The following is a 21,519-nucleotide window of genomic DNA, read 5'->3' on the forward strand; positions in this document are numbered from 1 at the left end:
ATGAATCTTTGTTTGTTTTTACTCTTATTATTTCATGCTGTCAATATGAATATCGGATTTCAGAACCTTCATGGAAACAGAGCTTATAAAACGGTAGTATACGTAATGTTTGTTTCAGTGAATAATTTCCGATTAATCTGTACATTTTGATATTTTAATGTTACAAGAAACGTATGGAAATGTCCAGATAGTTTTGAGCGGTATTTATTATACAAGTAGATTTATAGGTTGATTTTTCAGAAAGCTCTTCAATTACCGACACTCTGATATTAAATATTAATAGTTACCTCAGCTTCGTATCCCTCTCGTATATTGTAAGTGAGATCATGTTGTATATCATTTGCAAATTCATGCTGATATTCGGGATACAGTCGAAGTACCTCGACTAATCCATGCATATTTATGCATTTCAAATCACAATAAGTCAACGCTTTAACGTCACAACTTGATTTGACTACTACGTCCGCGGCTCCTCCGCCACCTGCTCCACCACCGTTACTGCCGTGTTGCAGATGAACGTTTATGTCACAACCTACTAGATCGCCTTTACCTTTAAACGAAATCAAACACCGTGTGAGATTTCGGTCCTCGTTTTTCGAATATAATCGAAACTACGAACACTGTGTTATCGTACCTAAAATCGCGACGACCATGTTGTTTTGCACAACTTCCATCGAGCCGTTGCATAAATAATATATGTACGAGAGTGCATCTCCTTTGTGAATTAAAAATTCGCCGGGGGCACAAAAATTATTTTTAATGCGAAGAGAAAGCAGTTTGAGACAACCCTGAGAAGCAGCTTCGAATATCGGTAAATTTAATATTTCGCGATGTAAATGCATCGAAACGTCACCCCGGAGTTCCTCGGGAAATTGTTTCAAGGTCTAAAAGCAGTAAGTCTCGCGTAATCGTGACTAATCGTGAATTACAATACGTTTGGCAATTTTGTATGATACAGCGTAATCGAAAGGCTCATAATAAAAATCTCTTGTCAGATTTTTCGATCTTTTAGATAACAGAGATCGAGATACACTGCATGGATATTACAACAGATCGTTAGAGTATTCTTTTGGTTCCCTGGAAAAGAAGAAACGCGAACAAGAATCTTTTTCTTTATAAGCCTTTGAATCATAGCGTTTACGTGGTTTACCTCGTGTATATCGATACCGTGATTTAAAGACCACATAGTTTGGAAATAGTCTTGCATTCGCTGTTTCAGTTCTTCGGGGATCTGATGCAATACGAAAAAATCCTTGAGATCCCGCAGTTTTGTTTGGTATAGCGATCTTCTAGAGTAAATTCTTTGAATAATCGCTGTCACGTTACCAAACACGACGGCATGCATCAGAGCTGTAGCATACACGATATGTACAATGTGGAAACATTTTCTATCGTAAGTTTTCCATTCAATGTTTATTCCGTATTAATTAATATTATTTCCCCCTAATACACGTGTATGCAAATTCTTATATCGATTAAATACGCAACTAATAATACTTGGTTAATTAACTTGAATGATTAATTGATAATCCTTACGGAATAATATATAACATATTGATCAATGATGATTACTGACCACCAATGAGCATCGTACAAATGGAGAAGAACTTTTCGGAGAATGTATTGGCCGACACATTTCCAAATCCTACCGATGTTAAACTACTGCATGTAAAGTACAACGCTGTGATGTAACTTTCCGCGTGCGTTACGTTCTCCACGGAGATTTTCAGCCTTTCTGCCAGTGTGTGAATCCAGCCTGTAAAATGCGTCCGATCAAAGTCGATTCGAATGTCAGTAGTTCATTCTCTATCAAATAGATCTATAATTGTCACGTTGATATAATTGCCTTGTATGTTCTCTTTGAGTTTTTTAATCGGATATTATTCATTTACGCGAACGGATTAAACAGTAGTGTATTAAACAGTAGTATTACGAGAGTATGCCTAGAGGCAAACGTCTGCAGTTAAGTTATGCGATACACTTTCCCGTAAGAGAAAAGTTTGTAGACCAATACGAATACAGTTTCAACTTTCTCCGGGCATCGGTTCCATCTAGAACGCAGTGCTGTCCAAAACAAAATTCCTTGAATCGAATCATGCAAGATCAATCTGTATATCTAAATATGTAGACGCAATAATAATTAATTCTTAATTCTTGCGTAGGCAATTAAACTGTTCACGCATGATGAATATCCCATTACGATGTATCAGATATATTAGATAAGTATCGATGATTCGACTTTCGTACATTTCCAAAACTTCCTATTTCTTCTTCTTGGAATTCTATCAAATATTATTTTAAACGATTCGAGAGGTAAAATACTCGACGTTACAACGTTGCCCTGCTATGGAGGCATCTTTGGAAAATTCTGATCATTTCACAAAATTGCAATAAAATTTAATAGTGTATTAAAAAGATCAATAATGCAGTTATTAGAGAGTGTAATAAACGTGACCCGGGAAAGGAGCAATTGTTTTATAAAGCACTATCGTTCGCAGCGTTGATGGTTAAAGTTATAAAAAGTTACGTCTGCTAACGACGAATTGATTTTTTAACAAACCCCGCCTGCTAGCTTGGGTGAAATAGAATTCCACGCTAGAGTCGCTCGCTCGTGTTACTCGCACATTTCTGGTGCAGTAATGCGATAAACGGAACCTTATCTTATTTATGTAAAATATACAGATCCACGACGTACTAAAAACCGTATGAAAACGGGAAAAAGCTGTCATAAATGCCGAATACCGTATGTGTTTGTGCAAGAAGCACGTAAATAAATTTGAAATTTTAATATTTAAAGTTTTATACGCGAATTTTTATTTGTTAGACGCGAATTGACGCAAAAAGGTGGAAAGAATAATTTCTAAAGCAATTTCGTAATATTCGTATTGATTTTCATGAGAATACGTATAAAATTGTTAAGGAAAATTTACAACTACCTTTTTGCGCGAATATTCTTTTGTCCATATAAATGTTAAAGAGGAAGGGATTATATCTCGACTCGTAGATATTCAAGCGTTTCATTGAACTTAACTTCAACTGTAAAAGTTTCGTGAATTTGCGTCTTATAAAAATGATATTATTATATGAAGATCGAACTTACCGAGATCCCAATCATCGTCGTTTCTCAACCTTTCTTTTTCCGCGATAACGAACCAAATGCAAGCCAACCAATGTGCCACCAAGATGAAAAAAAGCATTAACATCGTCAGAATGACGGCACTGTACTGCGAATATCTATCCATCTTTTGAAGTAACCGCGCGAGCCTTAATAATCTTGTCAGCTTTACTAAATGAATGTTACCATGTCCCGATTCCTATGATAAAAGATGCGCTATTAATAAACATGAAATACCTTAATCGAAGTATTTAGATCGATGATATTAGTTGTAATTTGTTTCGATATTAAATATGTACATACTAATTTATCGAAAAAATAGTATTGTAGCAAATCGATGTTGGATTTCCATATGTTAAATATCCGCTTTGATAATAACTGACGTTAATTACGTATTCTTGTACATACGTTATAGACTCACGACGACTAGATTGTACCATTCATGTCGAGATATGTCGTTCGATTCAAGCTGATATGTGGCCGTGTTCCGGAGAGAACGCGAAGCTTGGAATCGGTATGTCGTTCAATTTAATAATACGCGGACCTTCCCTAAATGAACTTCATTCATAACTCGTTTTCAAATGTACAAATAGCGTATCGTACACGTGTCTTCCTTACATTTCTCAACAGGACATCCAGAGATTTTGAGTTAGAAAGGAAACTTTATTATTCGCAATCGAGATACGGATTTTACAAGGCAATTTTAAATTAACTTGCAGCGTGCAACACGGGTATGTTAGTACGCGTAGTATAAAAGTTTCAGGGTCGAGCTATCTAAATAGTTTGAAATAGTTACGGATTACTCACCTCGCCGCTGTAAACGTCAGAAGCATAGAGAAAATCAAAAGGCAAAGCAGCGACAAGATCGACGAAAAACCAACCCTTTAAATAGTTTACGGCTATACTTTTGCTGTTGCTGACAACTTCACCTTTCCTGCTTACGTACGTTGTTCTAAAGTTTAGAATGATATCTGCGGAAAGATGTGTGATTTTAACTATTGTTTTCAATGTTTAACTATTACTTTCGTTTTCGATAATTCTAATTGAAGATCGGAGGAGGAAAATTCGATAAAAGGGTGAAAATCACGCGTTTAACTTTAAAATGAAATAGACAGACGATTGTGGTAACACGAAATTGCTCGACAATGTACCGAATCTTAAAACTGTTGCTCTGTAAAAAATGTAAAACGTGACCTATCGTTTTTCTCTCTTGTACTTTTTAATTAATTCTAATCCTACAAAGTTTGATCATACCACAGAATAGAAATTTTAGCGAGTAGAAACATCGAACCTCTGTTTGTGTTTTGATCAAAGAGACAAAGTACTCTCGCGATCCCTTCCCTCCCCTTATTGAGTTTCTCGACGCGAAAATGCAGCGCGTTAAGGAACTTTATTTCCGCAGGATGAACTGCTTTTAATCTCGTTAGCAAACAGGATTTCTATCTCAACATTCGCTCATCATACTTATCTACGAATTGGCTAAACGAGCGCAAGTAATTTCATATTAAGTTATGCATACGAATACTAGGTTTTCGAATACAGATAAATTGGATGAGAGGAACGATACGGTTCGACTGATAAAATCCTCCTTTCACAGGATGTTTTAACTTTCTCTACGTAAAATTCATCAGTATATTTTTCTAGATATAAATATGAAATACGAAAATTTTATTATAACGTGAACGTAACATAATACGGTTTTTTAATCGACTGGACGTTCTGAGAAAATCAGGTTGGACAAGTTTAAACTGCCCTATATTGTACTCACAAATAAAATTATGATTTCTATCCTCGAAGAGATACGATCTCGTCGAACACCAGTGAAGAGTTCTTACTTTGGACATCGTTATTCGATATTCGCTTTGAATATAAATCAATTCAGTGTTTGTAGAGCGAATGTCGCATTACTTGCGAAAACTGACTCAAGGGGAATTCGCTGCATCACGAAAATTGAAATAAAACCAATATTACTAGCGCGGTAACAGAACTTCTTGTTTTCTTTTGTATATTGGTCTTATATGAATAAATAAACAAATATATCGAGATTAAATTAAATTTCTCTGCATTCGCGCGAAGAAAATTGCACTGAATGGAGCTAGTAGTTGAAACCAACGATTGTAATACAGGTATAAAGCGGATTGGAAACAGGGAAGCGAGGAATCGTTGCTTTCGAACTTAACGAGCTTCTCGAATTACCGATTGGATGTGAAGAGTACCATTCGCGTTCCTTTTTGGCTGAATTACTTTAAAAGCATCGCCAATCGATATATCGAACTGTCTCTGATTAGTGATTTTAGGCTGATTACGATAAAGGTCTGTTCTCTCCTCGGTCCTTCAATATTTTAAATCAGTCCCGAATGAGACAAATAAGTTGAAGAAATGATACCCACCGGTTATAAAGAGCGCTTCGACGACAACGTCGCTAACCATCGTAGGCCTATCGATGTTAATGAAACTCGCATTAAAAGGGACGACGATCGCCACGTAAAACGTGGCAAGGAGTATTAACCAGTCCCAGCAAGACTTAAAGCCACCGTAATGGCTTAGGATGAACTGAGATTTTTTGATTCCCGTCGTTTTGTATTCTGGCAAAGGTGGTGCAGTGGAATGCAGAAGGTTCTATAATAATAGTACATGATACGTGAAAGCTTTCTGTGGCAGGTAAATATTCAGATATTTTTATGAATCGCTAAATGCGAATGCAAATATAGACGTAAATATTTCCAAGGTAAATGAAATGGTTCAAGCTGTTCTTAGAAGTGATTAAAACTGGAATGGCAGCACTTACATTATTCAATTTAATTTTGTGCTTATTGTCCTGTTTGTAATGGCCTGATAATTGATAAAGGACGGCGCGACTCCTTCTTCTGCCATAATTAGCTGGAGGCGCTTCTGGATCGAGACCGCCATTTGCATCTGAAATATAATTGTACCATCGCCGTATATACTTTACCCTTTGTACAGTTTAAAACTGTACGCTGTATGCAATCAAGGAGCTCGACGAAGAATGTATATTTATATTTAATTATTTATATGTAAGCGATAACGTCGTATCGGTTAACACTTTTTTTCCTTTGATCTACGATAATTTTTTTTGTCGGGAAAAAATAGCGTACACCGTAAAAATATCTCCCATTCCTATGGGATACGTACATACGTAGCTTTTCTAGGTCAATTTTGTAAATGACTAACACGTGCAATGCCATTACGCGTAAATTCTACAAGAAAAGCAAACTATTGGAAGCTTCTGATTTGTGCTCTTTGGTGTCTTTGCTCTCATAATAATCGTTGCATTAGGTATTTACGTGCAGCGTGTAGCGTGATCGCGGTGTAAGAAGCACGAAACGTTAGATACGTTGAAAAAGTATGTACATTGGGAACGTTTAATCCATACCCGATGTATGGTCCGTGCTCGGATACTTTGGAATGCAATTCATCAGTCACGTCGATCGAAATGCATTCCAGAGAAAATCGTTTCGTCAGACTGGGTTCAGCAGCGAAGCTTGGGCTAGAACTCACCACTATCGTGCAACTCACACAGCTGAAGGTTCTTCGTGTGGGTGATATCCTTATGCGAAGCCAGAAACAGAACGACGTCGCCCTTTTCATTTTTGATCGGAACAATATCGAGCAGACAGTCGAATGGACTTCCTGCAATCAAAGTCGCATTCTAAATCTCGATTAAAACGTCGATCATCTGAAATTTATAAGCAAAAACGCTTTCCTTTCTGTTTTCTCTCTTTTCCTTTCTTTTTTAATTCTAGCTATGAATTTTTCATTTCTACTGTCAATGATTCGAACGCAAAAAGCCAATAGTAAAACTCGTATCGGAAACATAGACAGGTGGTGTTGTACAAACACGATAGAACCGATTTGATCCAATCGATTATCTTGATTAAATGTATTCTGCTGCACCTGTGTTATTTTTGCATGCATTTACATCGTACCATTGTGACCAGTAACGTTAAATCGCACTTTTTCACCATTATTATAAATCATATGATTATTTCATGTAGCAACATTGATATTAAATCTCGGCGAATACAATTCACGAGATAGTATTTTTACATTTTATTAAAATATATTTACATGAATAATTTTATGAATCTTTTAGTAAATTTTTCATTAAATGAATTACAATCTATACGTTTGCTTATGTATTGTACCATCGTTGAAAAATCAAGTACAGTGCGAAGATTTTTACGATGAAAAATTTCAGTAATAACTTTGAAAAATAATTTCAATGTAATTAAATAATAAATTATTGGGGCGTTAAAACGAATCTATTCATGCGTAATATGTCATATTTAGTGAAACCTGGTTTTGCCAGGATATTCCACAAATTGGTTTCTAAGGGATCAATTTGAATTACCATTAATTAGGAGAGTTATCTCCATTCTGTAACCAAATGTTAGATTGCTAAACGTTGGTAATCACTCAATTCCTTGCTTGGCAAATCGAATGTCTGTGATTGAAATGGATCGTTTTCTAACGCGGAAGAAAGAACGAATGAAGCTTACCGGTCTTTTTATAGAATACGACTTCCATCTTCAGCTCTGTTTTGCTCTCGAGGCTCTTGTCGATCATCGCTCTTTCCTCTTCTTTCGTTTCCGGGCCATAGAGAAACTTGCAAGCGCAACCCTTTTGCATGATTTGCGCTCGCGCGAATCCTGTCAGCTCGCAGAAACCGTCAGAGCAATAAACGATCGGGTAGAGCGACGGAACCTGTGCATTTCCCAGCACAAAGTTGCTGTCTGCGAACAAAGGCGAATATTCCATTAAAGCAAACAACTACAATAACGTGGTTTCTATTTAATCTTTTCGACATAACTATCTATTTATTCTCGAGTTTTTATTATAAACTACATACGTCGAGCGTATACAGTAGGTCAGTAAAGTATTCGTTTACGAATACATCATGTGCATCATAAGAAATATTTTATAAATTTTACTGCTACTGCTACAGCGAGATTCGAAGACGAAAATCGGGTAACGGTTGCTCGAAAAAAGAAAAAAGAAAATATTAGTTAAACGTAATGATTAGTCATAGATTAATCAAATTAACGTATAAATCTATGTGACTGTCGTAGTCGAACTTTGCGATGTTCGAGCCGAAACAATTTTAAATCGCAGTTCGTTCGCTACCCGTGGCGAAGTTGCACAAGACGCGTATAAATAGAGGTCTCTCCATGATCGTGAACATTATCTTTTTGAATACAAGGATTATCGGGTCGCAGCATTAAATCGAGCATTTGTTACTAATGGCGCACGGTATTAGTAAAAAAGAAAGTTTTAATCTCAGAATGCGCGAATCTGCAAAAGCTTTTATGCAAATAAAAGGTACAAGATATTTGGACCAAGAATATATTTCGCATAAAATTGTGACGAGTATGCGATACACAGCAGCACTTCTGGCAAAAATATGTTTGCAAGCAAACAATAATTTCAGTTATATTGTCAGAAAAACTTGTACTTATTTATATCGTATCCTTTATTGTATGTGTTTGTTGTTATTTCCCGTTAGCGAGAACATGGATCTTGCCAATTAACTTCCAATACATCGCGTCTATTTTTTCGATTACTCTTTATTTCGCAATTTCGTCATATTGAAAAAGAAAAATCGAAAGAGAAAAGAGAAGTCTGATTGAACTGTCGATTAGCTTTAAATAAGCACAAAGAAGTAAGTGATACGTGTGTTTACGTCGAATTTGTTGGTGGAAACAATTCGACGAAAGTTATAGTACTATATTACTACTATAGTACTATATAGTACTATATTACTACTATAGTACTATATAGTACTATATTACTACTATAATACTATATAGTACTATATTACTACTATAGTACTATATAGTACTATATTGCGTATGTTATACGAAACATTTAGAAATTTTAGTTGCACTTTAACAAGGTGAAATTATCATAATCACATTGACAAAGTTTCAAACAAATACAAAGATGTATACAAAGGTTACAAAATATTTATTGTAGATATATTTCGTAGAGATCACGATACGTATATATGTTTGCAATAAATATCTCGTAATCTCTATGTGGATTTTCAGATTGAGTTTAAATGTTATCGATATAATTACGACGAATTGATTACGATGCTAATGAAGTCTCAAAATGTTTCATATAGCACACATATTAGTACACGTGTAGATACGTAATCGTTCAAATATTTTCGCCACACTACGTTCTTCCGGAATACAATTATTGAAATTGAGGAAAGTAAACAAGATTTCGATGATTACGTGAACGCAATGCACGTCTGCATCATATGGTGGTTCATTGGTTAATAGCTTTGTCAACGTCACTGACGTCACGCATAATTTCTTTCAGGGTAACGACGGTGCTATTTTTAATTTTACGCTCACCCCTGAAACACTTTCATCTTCCCACAGCCTTTTGTGAGACTTCAACTCCCGACGCTTCCTTGTTTCTTCAAAATAAAATCAATGACTGTCTGTTTATCAAAGGGGTTCGGTCCAATTTCATCTTCTTGCAATTATCATTAATTCCTCGATGAGTGTATTTAAGTTTGGATTTTTAATTAAAGTATACTGGTGAATTACTCGAGATAAATGCATGGACAGAAACTTTTTTTTTTTCGGTGAACGATCACGTCTAAACAATCTCGCGCAATTTTTTAACGGATCATGGTGATTGACGATTAAGCCACCCTTTATACAGCGTGGAAAATAGTGATTGTCACATGTTCGGTAGGGAGTTCAGTTACGAAGGGTTGTAAGATAAAAATATGATTTAGGGGTAAAGTTTAAATATTAATTTATTTTAATTTGCTTATCATCTTTTCTTATTCGCATCGTGTTCTTTATCTTTGATTTCGTTTGGATTTAATTCTGCTGCAGTCGAGTTTTCATGTCTGAACGTCGTTCTCGTTTCACCGTATAAAAAGATTTCTAACGATTTAAGAGAATTTTCCATATAAAATTAAGATTAAATTCTCTTGAATTCGTCCGCAGCTTTTTATACCTAAGACATTTTTTAACCATAGAACTCAGGATTAAAAACGCGCAAATAAATGCAATTCGTAGAATTCGTAATTACAAACTAATTTTGATTCGAGAAAATACATGTACGTTTGATCAAGATTCAAAATAGGATTAAAGAGCCAATGCTTCTTTGAAAACGTCAGGATTTCTACGCATTTGTCATGGGAATGATAAATTGTAATTATATCCGATATATATAGAAGTATCGTATAAAGCAAACGTTTCTACGATCGCAGACAGGATGAGAGGGATAATTAAGCGAGAGACACAGCGGGTTCGCAGTTCCTCTTTAATTACGGACGTTCTTCACAGACCTTATTACATGTGTCTTTCTCCTCGGCTATGTTTACTTATTTCTAATAAATATGTATGAAATCGTCTTTCGAGTTTGCAGTTCTGCTGTACGCAGGTACACAAACATGTACATACGTATACGCGTAATACGAAATCATCGTTCGAATTTCCAACTGTACTATTCACAGGTACACTAACACGTTCAAACTGTCGGCTACGAGAACGACAGGGTTTACGATCACATCGCATCAGTTGCTAAAAGCAGCGTAACACGCTACAGTTTCAGTCGGATCTTGACAAAGACTAATGGAGTCGATTGTCTTGCTTACGCTTAGGAACATATGGAGCATAGAATTAGTGCCAGAAAAATTTTCTATTCTTTGTTCTAAGGAATGAGAATTCGCACGTTGACGGATCGCTAGCAACAAGAGACACGGCTGTCTTTAAGGTTGCTTGATGACGATACAAGGACGCGTATGTAAATAGGAGTTTGTTGCAGTTTTCTAAATTCGTGCGAGGAAAAACTCGTAATCCTAGTAAATAAACCGAACGTCGTAAATAACGAAGGAGCACGGTAAAAATAGCAGTAGACCATGAAAAGTGCATTTTAAATAAATATAGATTTTATGATGGTAGCTATGCATGGGAGAAAATCTGCATCGAGAAAAACAAACAGGGAGAGAGGCTGTGCTTGCTTTTGTCGAATATGCGAGAGTCATATTCGACTATGCGAATATCTCGAACGTTTGTTTATCGCCAGTTTTCTCTGTATGTAGGTTCCAGAGATTATGAACGTGTATTTGGTGCATATTATGTATTTCTTACGCTTGGGTGTTAATTAAATGTAAAAAATAAGCACGTACTCAGGGGCAATTAAACCGTTATGAAATAGGAAGCGCTGTTTTATCCCGAGTGGGATTTCAATTTTCCGTGTAATGGTCAGTTATCTTTAAATATGGTATTATCTTCAACTGATTAATTAGTAAGCACTGTAAAAAAACGAACGAGTTAAAATAATTAAAAAGAGTACATTATGTCAGAAGCTTCAGTCATCATTTTTCTTATTATTAGCTACGTTCGAATGGATTATTATGATAGCTCTTTTTACATTCTCGATATCGATAAAAATTTCATAATACCTCAAGTAGTTTATTAGAAAATACACCTGGTACCTATAGATTTACCGTAGGGTTACAGGCGTTGTTTTCAGAAACTTCCTAATGTGCTTTTTTTTTATATAAATAATTTTCCGGCCACTTTTGCACAATATACCAGCCTCCTTTCACAGCCATTAGAACATTTACGCGCAATTAGGAAGCTGAATAATCGTTAGAAGATTCATAAAATTTTTAAAAATCGTTGCATCGTTTGAAACTTCCAGCTATAGAAAATCCACATATTTCTATCAACCTCGTTGATTATGTATAATTATCATTTGTTCTATAATTCTTGCAAACAGTTTTCATTAAAATTTACTCTATGTTTTGAACCGTTATCTACGTAAAACTAAAATTCCAGTCGTTTTCCACATGATCTAGGTCGTTTATCATGTTTCGTACGCGATCATTATGCGCCCTAATATCATTGAACGTGAATGCACAAATTTGAAGCGGTAAGAACGATATGATACGTTGCGTTTCAGGATAAATCGATAAAAAAAACCATGATTTAAAACTCAATCAAATGGTCAGAGGATATTTTTCAAGCCGCAAGCGTATTCAGCGAGAAGGAGAGAGAGAGAGAGAGAGAGAGAGAGAGAGAGAGAGAGAGAGAGCATGGAAATTTTCATGTTTTCATATTGAAAAGCGATAACTACATCGTAAGTTGTTAGTCATATTTCCCAGTAACCGCAGAATAATTAAATGGATACGACACACGTGTTACCGTAGCTATTGTGATTAATTCAGCTAAAGTTACGTCCAGCTATATGCTTTTAACATTTACGTTATTTGAAGACGATTTGGATATTTTGTACTTGTAGATATAATGCACGTTTTTAGATCTTAATTTTAACTCTCCTCGTTTTATATTTATAATCTATCCTGCCCTTATTATTAAGGGTGGTCTGCCATAAATATTCGTACGACTTTAAAATATAGCGCACATTGTTTGAATAATTAAAAATGCGCGAAATTCCTGACAAACAATTGGATGCGTCGACAATACCGATTCCTGTATAGTTTTTGCAGAGAAGTGGAATGAAGTAAAGGTGATGATGGTAGAAATGAAGAAAAGTATGAAAGATAGATATATTGTATTGTACATTCAATTTTATTGCAATCTACGTTTATGATGTATCTCATATCGACATATGAAAATGCCGTATTTTGAAGTCAACTAAATTGCATATTATTATTGACTTTTATATAAAAAAAGAACAGGTATTTTGAGGAAGGAACAAATTGAACACAATTGTTCGTTTGGATAATTAATATTATAGTGAATCGATAGAAAGATTAATTTTTTTAGGAATTAATTTTCCTACAAAGATAAACAACACAATCCGACACTACACATCAAGGTGACGCCTCATGAGAGAAACGCACGAATTGATGACGCTGAATGTTAATTTTGCTGCAGACCTCATAAGTGGAGTGCAAATTGAAATATTTATAAATATCTATAATTAAAGGAATGGAATTATCTGTTAAATATTATAGAGGGTTTTGTATCTTGGATATTTTATATACTTTTACATATATATTCAAAGGATCGCATCAAGAGCTAAAGCGTAACCTTTTAATTAACCTTTTAATAAAAATTCATTCGTAAAACAAACAGATTGAGTTCACAAAGGGATTAAGAAAACGTGATACTTTATTGTAAATTTAGGAACGTGTCGAACGTATCATGTTCGCGTGGTAATGAAAATTTCACATTTATGTTTAACTATGACGATATCGTGGCCATTGCGGATTAAATGGCATTATTCAAACATGTCGACCTTATGCTTTATATCACGTATCATGGACTCTGTCAAAGTATTTGCAAATAAAGGGGAAACTTGCGTTTCATACGTTTCTCCGAGTATCATCACTTTTTCATTTTTAGTCTTAATGGATTACAGCTCGTGTAACATTTTCGATGGGACTGTTTCTTCGTAATAAAACAGGTAAGACCGTAGCAGTTGAACGTTTAACGGATGAATCCAATACAATTCCGATACGACATTAATTGTAGAAAATACAAGAAAGTGGTTCAATCAAACTTGAAATTACGGTGCGGATCGGGCAAGGTAGAGAAAATCTAGCAGTAAATTATATCGACTCGTTTTCGATACAGTTAAGAGTTCCCCGTGGAAAAAGTAGTCGTTTATATCGAATTGGCGGTATGGAAGCAATCGATTTCCTTCTCCGATACGGAAAAACTTCGAAGATGGTGGATACAATCGTACAACGTAATAAGTATCGAATTGGATTAAATAAAATAATTACGTCGTGGTAAATTATTTCACTTTTATATCCATAAAACTAACATTATTTTCACTTTAATCGAATAAACCCGCCGTGTATTATCGATGCCGGCAGTTCGAATCATCGAAACACGATCAATTAATCCAACTTTGTATTTAAAGATTCAACATAAATTATTTTTTCTTCTCGAAGAGGAAAGGAGAGTTTTAATTTGTTTTTGAACGAGATCAGTTACATTTTGTAATCACGTAAAATTGCAAGTATTGTTACGGACGTAATATTCTTGAAAGGATTGTGACAAAGGTCGACCTCCATTGTAAGATGAGTCACATCTTCTCTGTATCTAAGAAAAATCTTCGTGTTACGTTTCGTTTTTTTCATAGTGGGGGCTTCTGTTTCAGGATCATGTATATATATAGCATAGGGATCTTATAAATAATACAAGGAACTTTTTATCTGTTGTTCTCTATAGATGATCTATACTGGAAATTTGTCGAAAACATTTGCACGACTAGAAACGACATTTCATATTTATACTCTTCGTTCTTCGATGCGATTTAACGAGGAAGGCCGAGAGTCTCATTACCAGTGGAACTTTATCACCCATGATTGAGGTCGCTGACGATGATAACTTAGCAATTTCCACTAAGGTCGTAGTGTACCGCTCCCCTTAATCAGATTTCTACAAAATTTCGAATACGTGGAATTGTGAAGCAAATGGAATGGTTAGATTCTTGTTCCGTGCTTTAAATTGGTTCATTTCGCAAAAGTCTCTCCAGGGGTAGGCAACTTTCCCTCGGAATATGGAAACACAAAAGTCCAATATAGTCCAGAAACCAATTGCCCTTAGACGCAAAGAACTGGCCCACTTACGAGACGTATCTTTTCCAATACTTGCCTTTGTATAAGTATGTCCCGTGGAAACAGCAACTGGATGAGATTTCAAATATCATCTTCACTTTATAATTTAATAAAATTTCACTTACTTCGTCTTACTTCGAGTATAGACCGGTGAACATATAAGCATTTAGCTAACTATATCGTAAAAGGTTTTATTTTCGTTTCTTTTCTCTAGTATGAGATTTAAAAATACATTTCCTCTGCTTCGAAGAGAATAAATGTAGAACGGCTTTCGAATATTTATTTCCAGTAATAATTACGAATTAGGTTAGATAGAGTTTGAAATGGCGAAATTACTTATACAGTTAATTACCCTTTGTATTAAAAGTAACGACATTTAGTGGGATCGCTAAACTTAACTTTCATTAAAGTGAAACTTTCATTTTTAGATTGGTTTTAAGTTTTATAATGTAATATAGAAATTTTATAATATCGCTAGTCGTATATAATTACAGTATTAATGAAATTTCAAAAAGTTTTGTATAACATACATAATATATTCAGAAAAGTTTTCCATCTTGAGCGTTCAAAGTACTTTTGCCAGACTTCTGTATGCTCGTTACTATATATCATTTAAAAACATTATTCTTTATTAACAAAGCTATGTAGTTAAAACAGAGAAAGGAAAGTAACAGTGAAATTTTCTTTGAAACACCATTTGAAATAAAGGGTGATTTCTATTCACTCGATGGTGTCTGCTATATTTTCTCTTACCCCACAAGTTAGATCTCCCTTTGCTTTAGAATACCTTTCTCGGGCCGGAATATGAAGCGATTAAGCTTTCCTATCGAGTAGCTTAACCATATACCTTTTGAAAAAATTTGCCCACCGTCTTTTCATTTAAGACTATCCTGAAAGGATTTTCATTTATTGAACGATGAATGCGTTTTATGGAAGAAATGAAACGATAATTGACGATTTCCTCGTTGCTCATAAACCGTGGCACATCCGGAGAAACAATGTTCTGTAATTGCCTCTTAGTTGTCTCATTTTCTATGCAATATCGTTTTATTACCATAAACGGCGTAAACCATAAACGATTTATTCCTGTTCGAACCACTTATGCGGTTAGATATACTTTCATTGAGCAAAGACTATAACTTAAATCGATAAATGTATGTGTCTTTCTGGGAAACGCCCTGCGTCGTTACTTTTACTCGCAATGTTGAGTGTCACGATAAGATAAGTGTCATTGATATTGTACAATCATTAGGTATCGCCGCGCCGATCAATAACTGAATTTTTTTTTTTGTTTCTTAATGTCACCTTATTGATAGAAAGGAATATCGAAAAACGAAAAGGACATGTCATTGTTAGGTCTGAAAGCTTTACAAAATAAACGAAAATTTCATAACAATTCGACTATTTCATTTGAAAATATGCCGAGCATTTAAATGTACGTTTAGCATGGATCCGTAGGCTTCTTTCATGAAAGTTCCTAAATTTCCCTCGCGGCAAGAATATCACGCAGTTAGCGTAACCTACAAGTTAAAGATGGACTACAATATTTACTCACACGTCGCTTGTAATTTATGTTAGGATACATTCACACTATATATATTTGCACGAGATTCTAGCTAGTTTTGTCTTCAGAAGTTGATTCGCCTTTAGACTTACGTATCCGTACGAATTCTCATTTACCCAATATTCCGTATCAATCCTAACTTTGAACACAGTTGCTAGACAAGTTACATGCTTATCCACTTGCGAAGCTTGTGAAATTTACCATAGCCCGACGCTACATTGCAATTAATTCTTAGTATGTAAAGGAATTACGCGCCCCTGTACAAGCTGCCAAATCGATAGCAATTGAGAGCTTTTGAGAGGCTCGTATCGTAACAAAAACATTAGCCCCGGAAATGTATTTGCCACGAGGTTTTCAATTGTTTGAATTTCGATAGAAATTTCGATAATTAATAAATTAATAAATAATATTATTACGCGTAAAAAGAAGCAGCAAGAAATTACAAAATAAAATTTTACCAAAATGTACATAACTTGTTACTTACATAACGTGTTAGGTGTTTAACATTTTTTTAACTCACAATTATATTTACTTTTCTTTTTTTTTTTTTTAAGAATTCTTAAGCCTCTTAACTATAAGAATGTTACTTCATTAGTAGCAGTAGTAGTATTTTTATTACAAACACCATATATATATGTATAATAGATACAAAAGTCTCTTGGAAACGCTTGTCATTTGACGCATTTATCTGTGAAGAACCTGACTATTAGTGGAATGTTTTGAGGTCATACTGTGATATGCAGTTTCGAATTCGATGAAAGTGTATGCAAGTTGTGTCGCTGTTATACGCGCGTATAAATGTCGTGACAGGTATGTATAGTGGTTTGAAATATTCGTATACCGGTCGAGAAGTAGCGTTCACATAGAATTTCGAAACTGTCAGAAATATTGAATGAAGTTACGTTTTTAATTCCTTCGTACTTTTGTACGCTCTTCTTGTTAACTTTTACATTCGTTTTTCATGCTTCTGTCGTAATTAGAGATCGTTGCTAAATAAGCAGTGTCACGTGTTTCTACTTTCTGTCTGGCGTTTACTCGATCGTTACTACTTCAGAGAAACGGGTTTCAACGTTGTGTAGCGATACAGAAGAAGAGAAAGGTAATTTTCGTAAATACTAACCCTTAAGCTGCGTGTTACGAACCAAATCGTTAAAAAAAAGAGATACATATATGTATTTTTTTCCATACATTTTCCATTTCTTCCTTTTTGTAGGAATATTGCACGGTTTTGATACCCTTACGATGCAAGAACAGTTATTAATTGAACTCTTTTTTCCTGATTAATTATCGTTGATGGGACTCACTTTGTACGAGTTGCGAAGATTAAGTAACAAGTATTTTTCATTATAATTCCATAGTTGAATAGTTGGAGCATCGAAACTAATAAAAATTTTCATAATGAATGCATTGGAAATTTGCTTGAGGGTCTGCGAGGGAGAAGCAAAAGCGACGCAGAGGTAATAGATGAATCACACGTCACTGGAAAAATTGCTGTTTGCAAGTTTCCAGCCGTCTCCTATAAAATTGTTTTCCTCCTTCGGTACAAGATGATCATCAATTTTTTCTGCCGAGGAATGATATTAAGCAAATGATTGATGATAATCACTAGGATAATAAATAGGCCATCCGTACAAAGAGGAGCTCTCTTTTGACCTCCCTTATTTCCCACTTATTCGCCACTCAGCACTTACTGTTACTCGGTCGTTTTTGATGGGCTATTTTCTTCCGCAAAACAAAGCAGCTTTTTTCTGTAACTTGTATGAAGCGTTTCTTCCAAAATGTAAAACATCCTTTCATTTCAAGCGAAAATACAAGAGCGCTTTTTCTACATCGAAGAAAGTGAAATTAATTTCCGTCATACTTCTTGTAAGAGGGAAATATCATATATCTCGGATCAAGGAAATTTAGCAAAATTGCGCAACAATGTTACTTGTGTATTGTATGCAGGGATTTTCAGGACAAAATCCTTCAGATCCTTCAGATATACTGTAACATATTGTATCGTCGAACAAAAATTTTATATAGATTATTTGTCATCTGAGGTTCGAGAAATACTTTCTAGAATTACGGATTATATATTTATTAGAATAATTATTGATATATATATATATATATAATTTACGAACGTATTTGTAGAAATATTGCAAAAGAATATTCTCGAGGCAGAGATAAGAAGGGTTTCTTTCTGATTAGAATTACAACAAAACTACTGTCGAAGTGTTATAAAATTTGATTTGATATAATTTACAAAAATGAACAAAAGGAAATGGAAAACGAAAGAAACAGATAAGAAGTCGAATATTTTTTTCGTTCGAACGTCTAGTTGAATTTATCAGAATCAGATTGTAAGCAAGTATGTACGTAAGGGAGGGAACAACGTCGATTTTCACGGCGTCGATGTTAGATTAATATTCTATGCCCTGTCTGGGGTCGACGGACTCTGTAATAAAACTAGGGGATATTCATATTCCACGGCCAAGAGGGTTGTACATCTTTGCGAACTGAATGTTGGAACACCGTGTTGTCACGGAGTTCGCTATACTTGAACTTGCATGAAAGTTTCCCTATACATCGTCGCTGTTGAAAATTATTTTAAGTTTGAATAAAAAATAAAATGAAATAACTATATACTTCGTATCGGAGCATTTGCATATACAAAAGATCAAAGTTCAATTTTTTACCGAAAACCTTTTCAAAGGCTTCTACGGTTGGCTATTGGTGCGTATACGAATATACACGGTCGTTAAACTGGATAGATTTGCTGGTTTTTGAATTGATACAACATATACATACGTTTATACGTAACGACAAATGAACGTACTCGATAACGCGATATTTTCCGTTACCTCTTGTATAAGGTGAAATTTTTTCGCTGAAGTAGTTCTTTTGAATCGATAAAAAAAAGATGCAGATAGACGTGAAAAAATCTTTGCTAAAACGAATATTCCGATCGGTCCTCCATGAGTCTTGGTCAGCAAAGACAAACGAGTGTTTGAACAGTCGTCAACCATCCTTTACCCCAGTTGGCGATGCGCCAAACACGCTCGGAGAAAGAAAGAGAGTGCCAAAAATATCCTCGGATAGGTACTTCGAATGTCGTTAACGAGCAATTATTTCCCTTTTCTCCCGTCGAAATCAACGTGTTCACAATGGGAATGTCACGAACTTCCATCCAAACGCATTTTCTTTTTCACCGATCTCTCACCTGATTGAAATCCTTCGGATCAATCTGTAATATCCGTGAAAAATTTATTCTTTTAAATGTTCGGCATGCGCGCTCTCCTTTAAAAATATTTTATTTTTTATTTTTAATAAAACTTCGATACCTATTTCACGTTAATTATGATCCTTGAATTACATGAATTTTCTAGTAAATTTAAGTTAAAATTAAAGTAAAAAATAATATTTTAATTAACTGCTTTCTTCGTTGCACCAAGTATCAAGTTAAATGGGCATGCCATTATAATTTAAAAGATTGTTAATTTATAATTTTTCCAAGTTGATATAATAACTGTCCTAAATCTTTAAAGTCGGACTTCATTTACGTAATACCACGATATTTTTTCGGACCAAGTCGAATGACAGATACTATTACGTCGTTAAGTGTTTCGGTCTTAACGATGCTATTATTTCTACTAATTATTTCACGAAGAAGCGAACACAGACTGTTTGCGTTTTCTGGCGAGAAATCGAGTTTGTAGAGAAACTGTAGTATTTGATGGAACACCAAGATCGAGCGTAATAGCATAATTCTAGGGTCGTCGTATCCTCTTGAAGCGACGAAGCATCGCACTATAACGACACGATCGCCTCGCAAGTGTGGTAAACAAGCAAGTGCCCGATGCTTGATCGGTACTCTAAGTTATTTGAACTAACGCAAACATAGTTTGGCGCGTGATCGAGCAGATCGAATTTATCTCGAAGATGGATTTTCATTACGGAAAACATGGAATGGGAAATATCCTGGTAATATTGTACAAATTGAAAAACTACTTACTTACACTACCTGCTTTTATTCCTCTTACCGTGGAGTTTTATACAAATTCTCACCACTGTGTGTCGTGTTAAGCGCAAAACGAGGTATATCCCCTTTTTCTGAATGTGAGTTTGTAGGATCATTTTATTCGAAAAAGCTGTATTAAACACACTGAAACGAACGGGTTAAAATAACGTAAGAAACTTTGTTGTTACGCTGAACGTTTCGTACTCGCAGCTGTTTTAAATATTACTCATTTTTTCTGTATATCATATGCATATTATACGGATCTAATTTTTATACCTATATTATATGTATCTACACTTTAAAATTTTCCACGAGTGTATGAACATCCACGGCTCCAACTTATGGTTCACAAGTGCCAGAATGAAAATGGAGTTTCCTGTTTTAATACGTTAAGTAGTTTTAATCGTCTTAGACCTAGGGACTGTGTGTTACCGTAAAATTAATTCTTACGCAGATGCTAGTACAATATTACGCAAGTGTTGCGATGTATGGAAGAGTGGGGCACGTTTTAAGACTTGGAAATAACGGCTTATGCAAATACGTGTATGTAATATGTACACTATCTGGTCGAAAGTAAATGTCGCCGATTTAAACCCCTCAATTAAATCAAACTGCACCGCCGAGGATTAGTTAGATAGATAGAAATGCAATTTCGTCAGCATCTCGAAAGAGGGAAAAGATGCGATTCCATTACTTTCCTAGGACGTAACTTTCCTGTAATTCTCTTACGAAGATGATGACGACGATTCGTAGCTCCTTTCTCGTAATTAGTTTTCCTTGGCTCGTAGGCCCGAAGTTTCTATCAGTATATCGGCGGGCTTCTAATTTCGTATCCATTGCACGAATCTTTTCCCAAGAAATGCCTCTAGGGAGCCTAAGCGATTGATCTTAAATGCGAAACTCGTTCCAGAAGATTGCAGGATGCTATTGTTCAAATATGCGATCGTGCGCCAAATTCAGCGTACGCGGCTCTTTTCGCCACGCTAATCGTCCATTTTTCAATAACAGCAACCGTAAACGCGTAGCTTTTAATCCTTATTGGTCTACCACTCTGTCGCAAGCGACTCGTAAGCATTCGTTTGTTTTATCGAAAGTCGGAAGTTAAAGAGAAGGGATCGCGTCAAGGCACTGACGACACGTTCAGTTTAGATTACTTTTCTCTTATACCCAAGAACTTTATCTTTGTACGACAAAGGGAGAGGTCGAAGATAATCAAGTTGGTGTCTCAGGGGAAGCTACGGAATAGC

At 35.2% G+C, this 21,519-nt stretch overlaps 1 protein-coding gene across 4 annotated transcripts in view; it reads right to left on the reverse strand.

Moving 5' to 3' along the window:
- Positions 1 to 21,519, reverse strand: part of LOC126872541 (potassium voltage-gated channel subfamily H member 8) — a 29,092-nt gene that overhangs the window by 4,121 nt on the left and 3,452 nt on the right. For 2 of the 4 annotated variants that reach the window (XM_050632621.1, XM_050632620.1), the window contains exons 3-12: positions 7,636 to 7,869; positions 6,635 to 6,766; positions 5,904 to 6,031; positions 5,506 to 5,734; positions 3,923 to 4,086; positions 3,101 to 3,314; positions 1,577 to 1,756; positions 1,151 to 1,350; positions 635 to 884; positions 288 to 550 (exon numbers count right to left, since the gene is read on the reverse strand). In XM_050632621.1, the coding sequence (XP_050488578.1) occupies positions 288 to 550; positions 635 to 884; positions 1,151 to 1,350; positions 1,577 to 1,756; positions 3,101 to 3,314; positions 3,923 to 4,086; positions 5,506 to 5,734; positions 5,904 to 6,031; positions 6,635 to 6,766; positions 7,636 to 7,869 (1,994 nt within the window). Of the gene's footprint in view, positions 1 to 287; positions 551 to 634; positions 885 to 1,150; positions 1,351 to 1,576; positions 1,757 to 3,100; positions 3,315 to 3,922; positions 4,087 to 5,505; positions 5,735 to 5,903; positions 6,032 to 6,509; positions 6,767 to 7,635; positions 7,870 to 21,519 lie in introns of those variants that run through there. The other 2 variants (XM_050632622.1, XM_050632623.1) reach the window with 2 other exon arrangements.

Source organism: Bombus huntii, chromosome 13, assembly GCF_024542735.1.
Source record: "Bombus huntii isolate Logan2020A chromosome 13, iyBomHunt1.1, whole genome shotgun sequence".
Lineage (NCBI taxonomy): Eukaryota > Metazoa > Arthropoda > Insecta > Hymenoptera > Apidae > Bombus > Bombus huntii.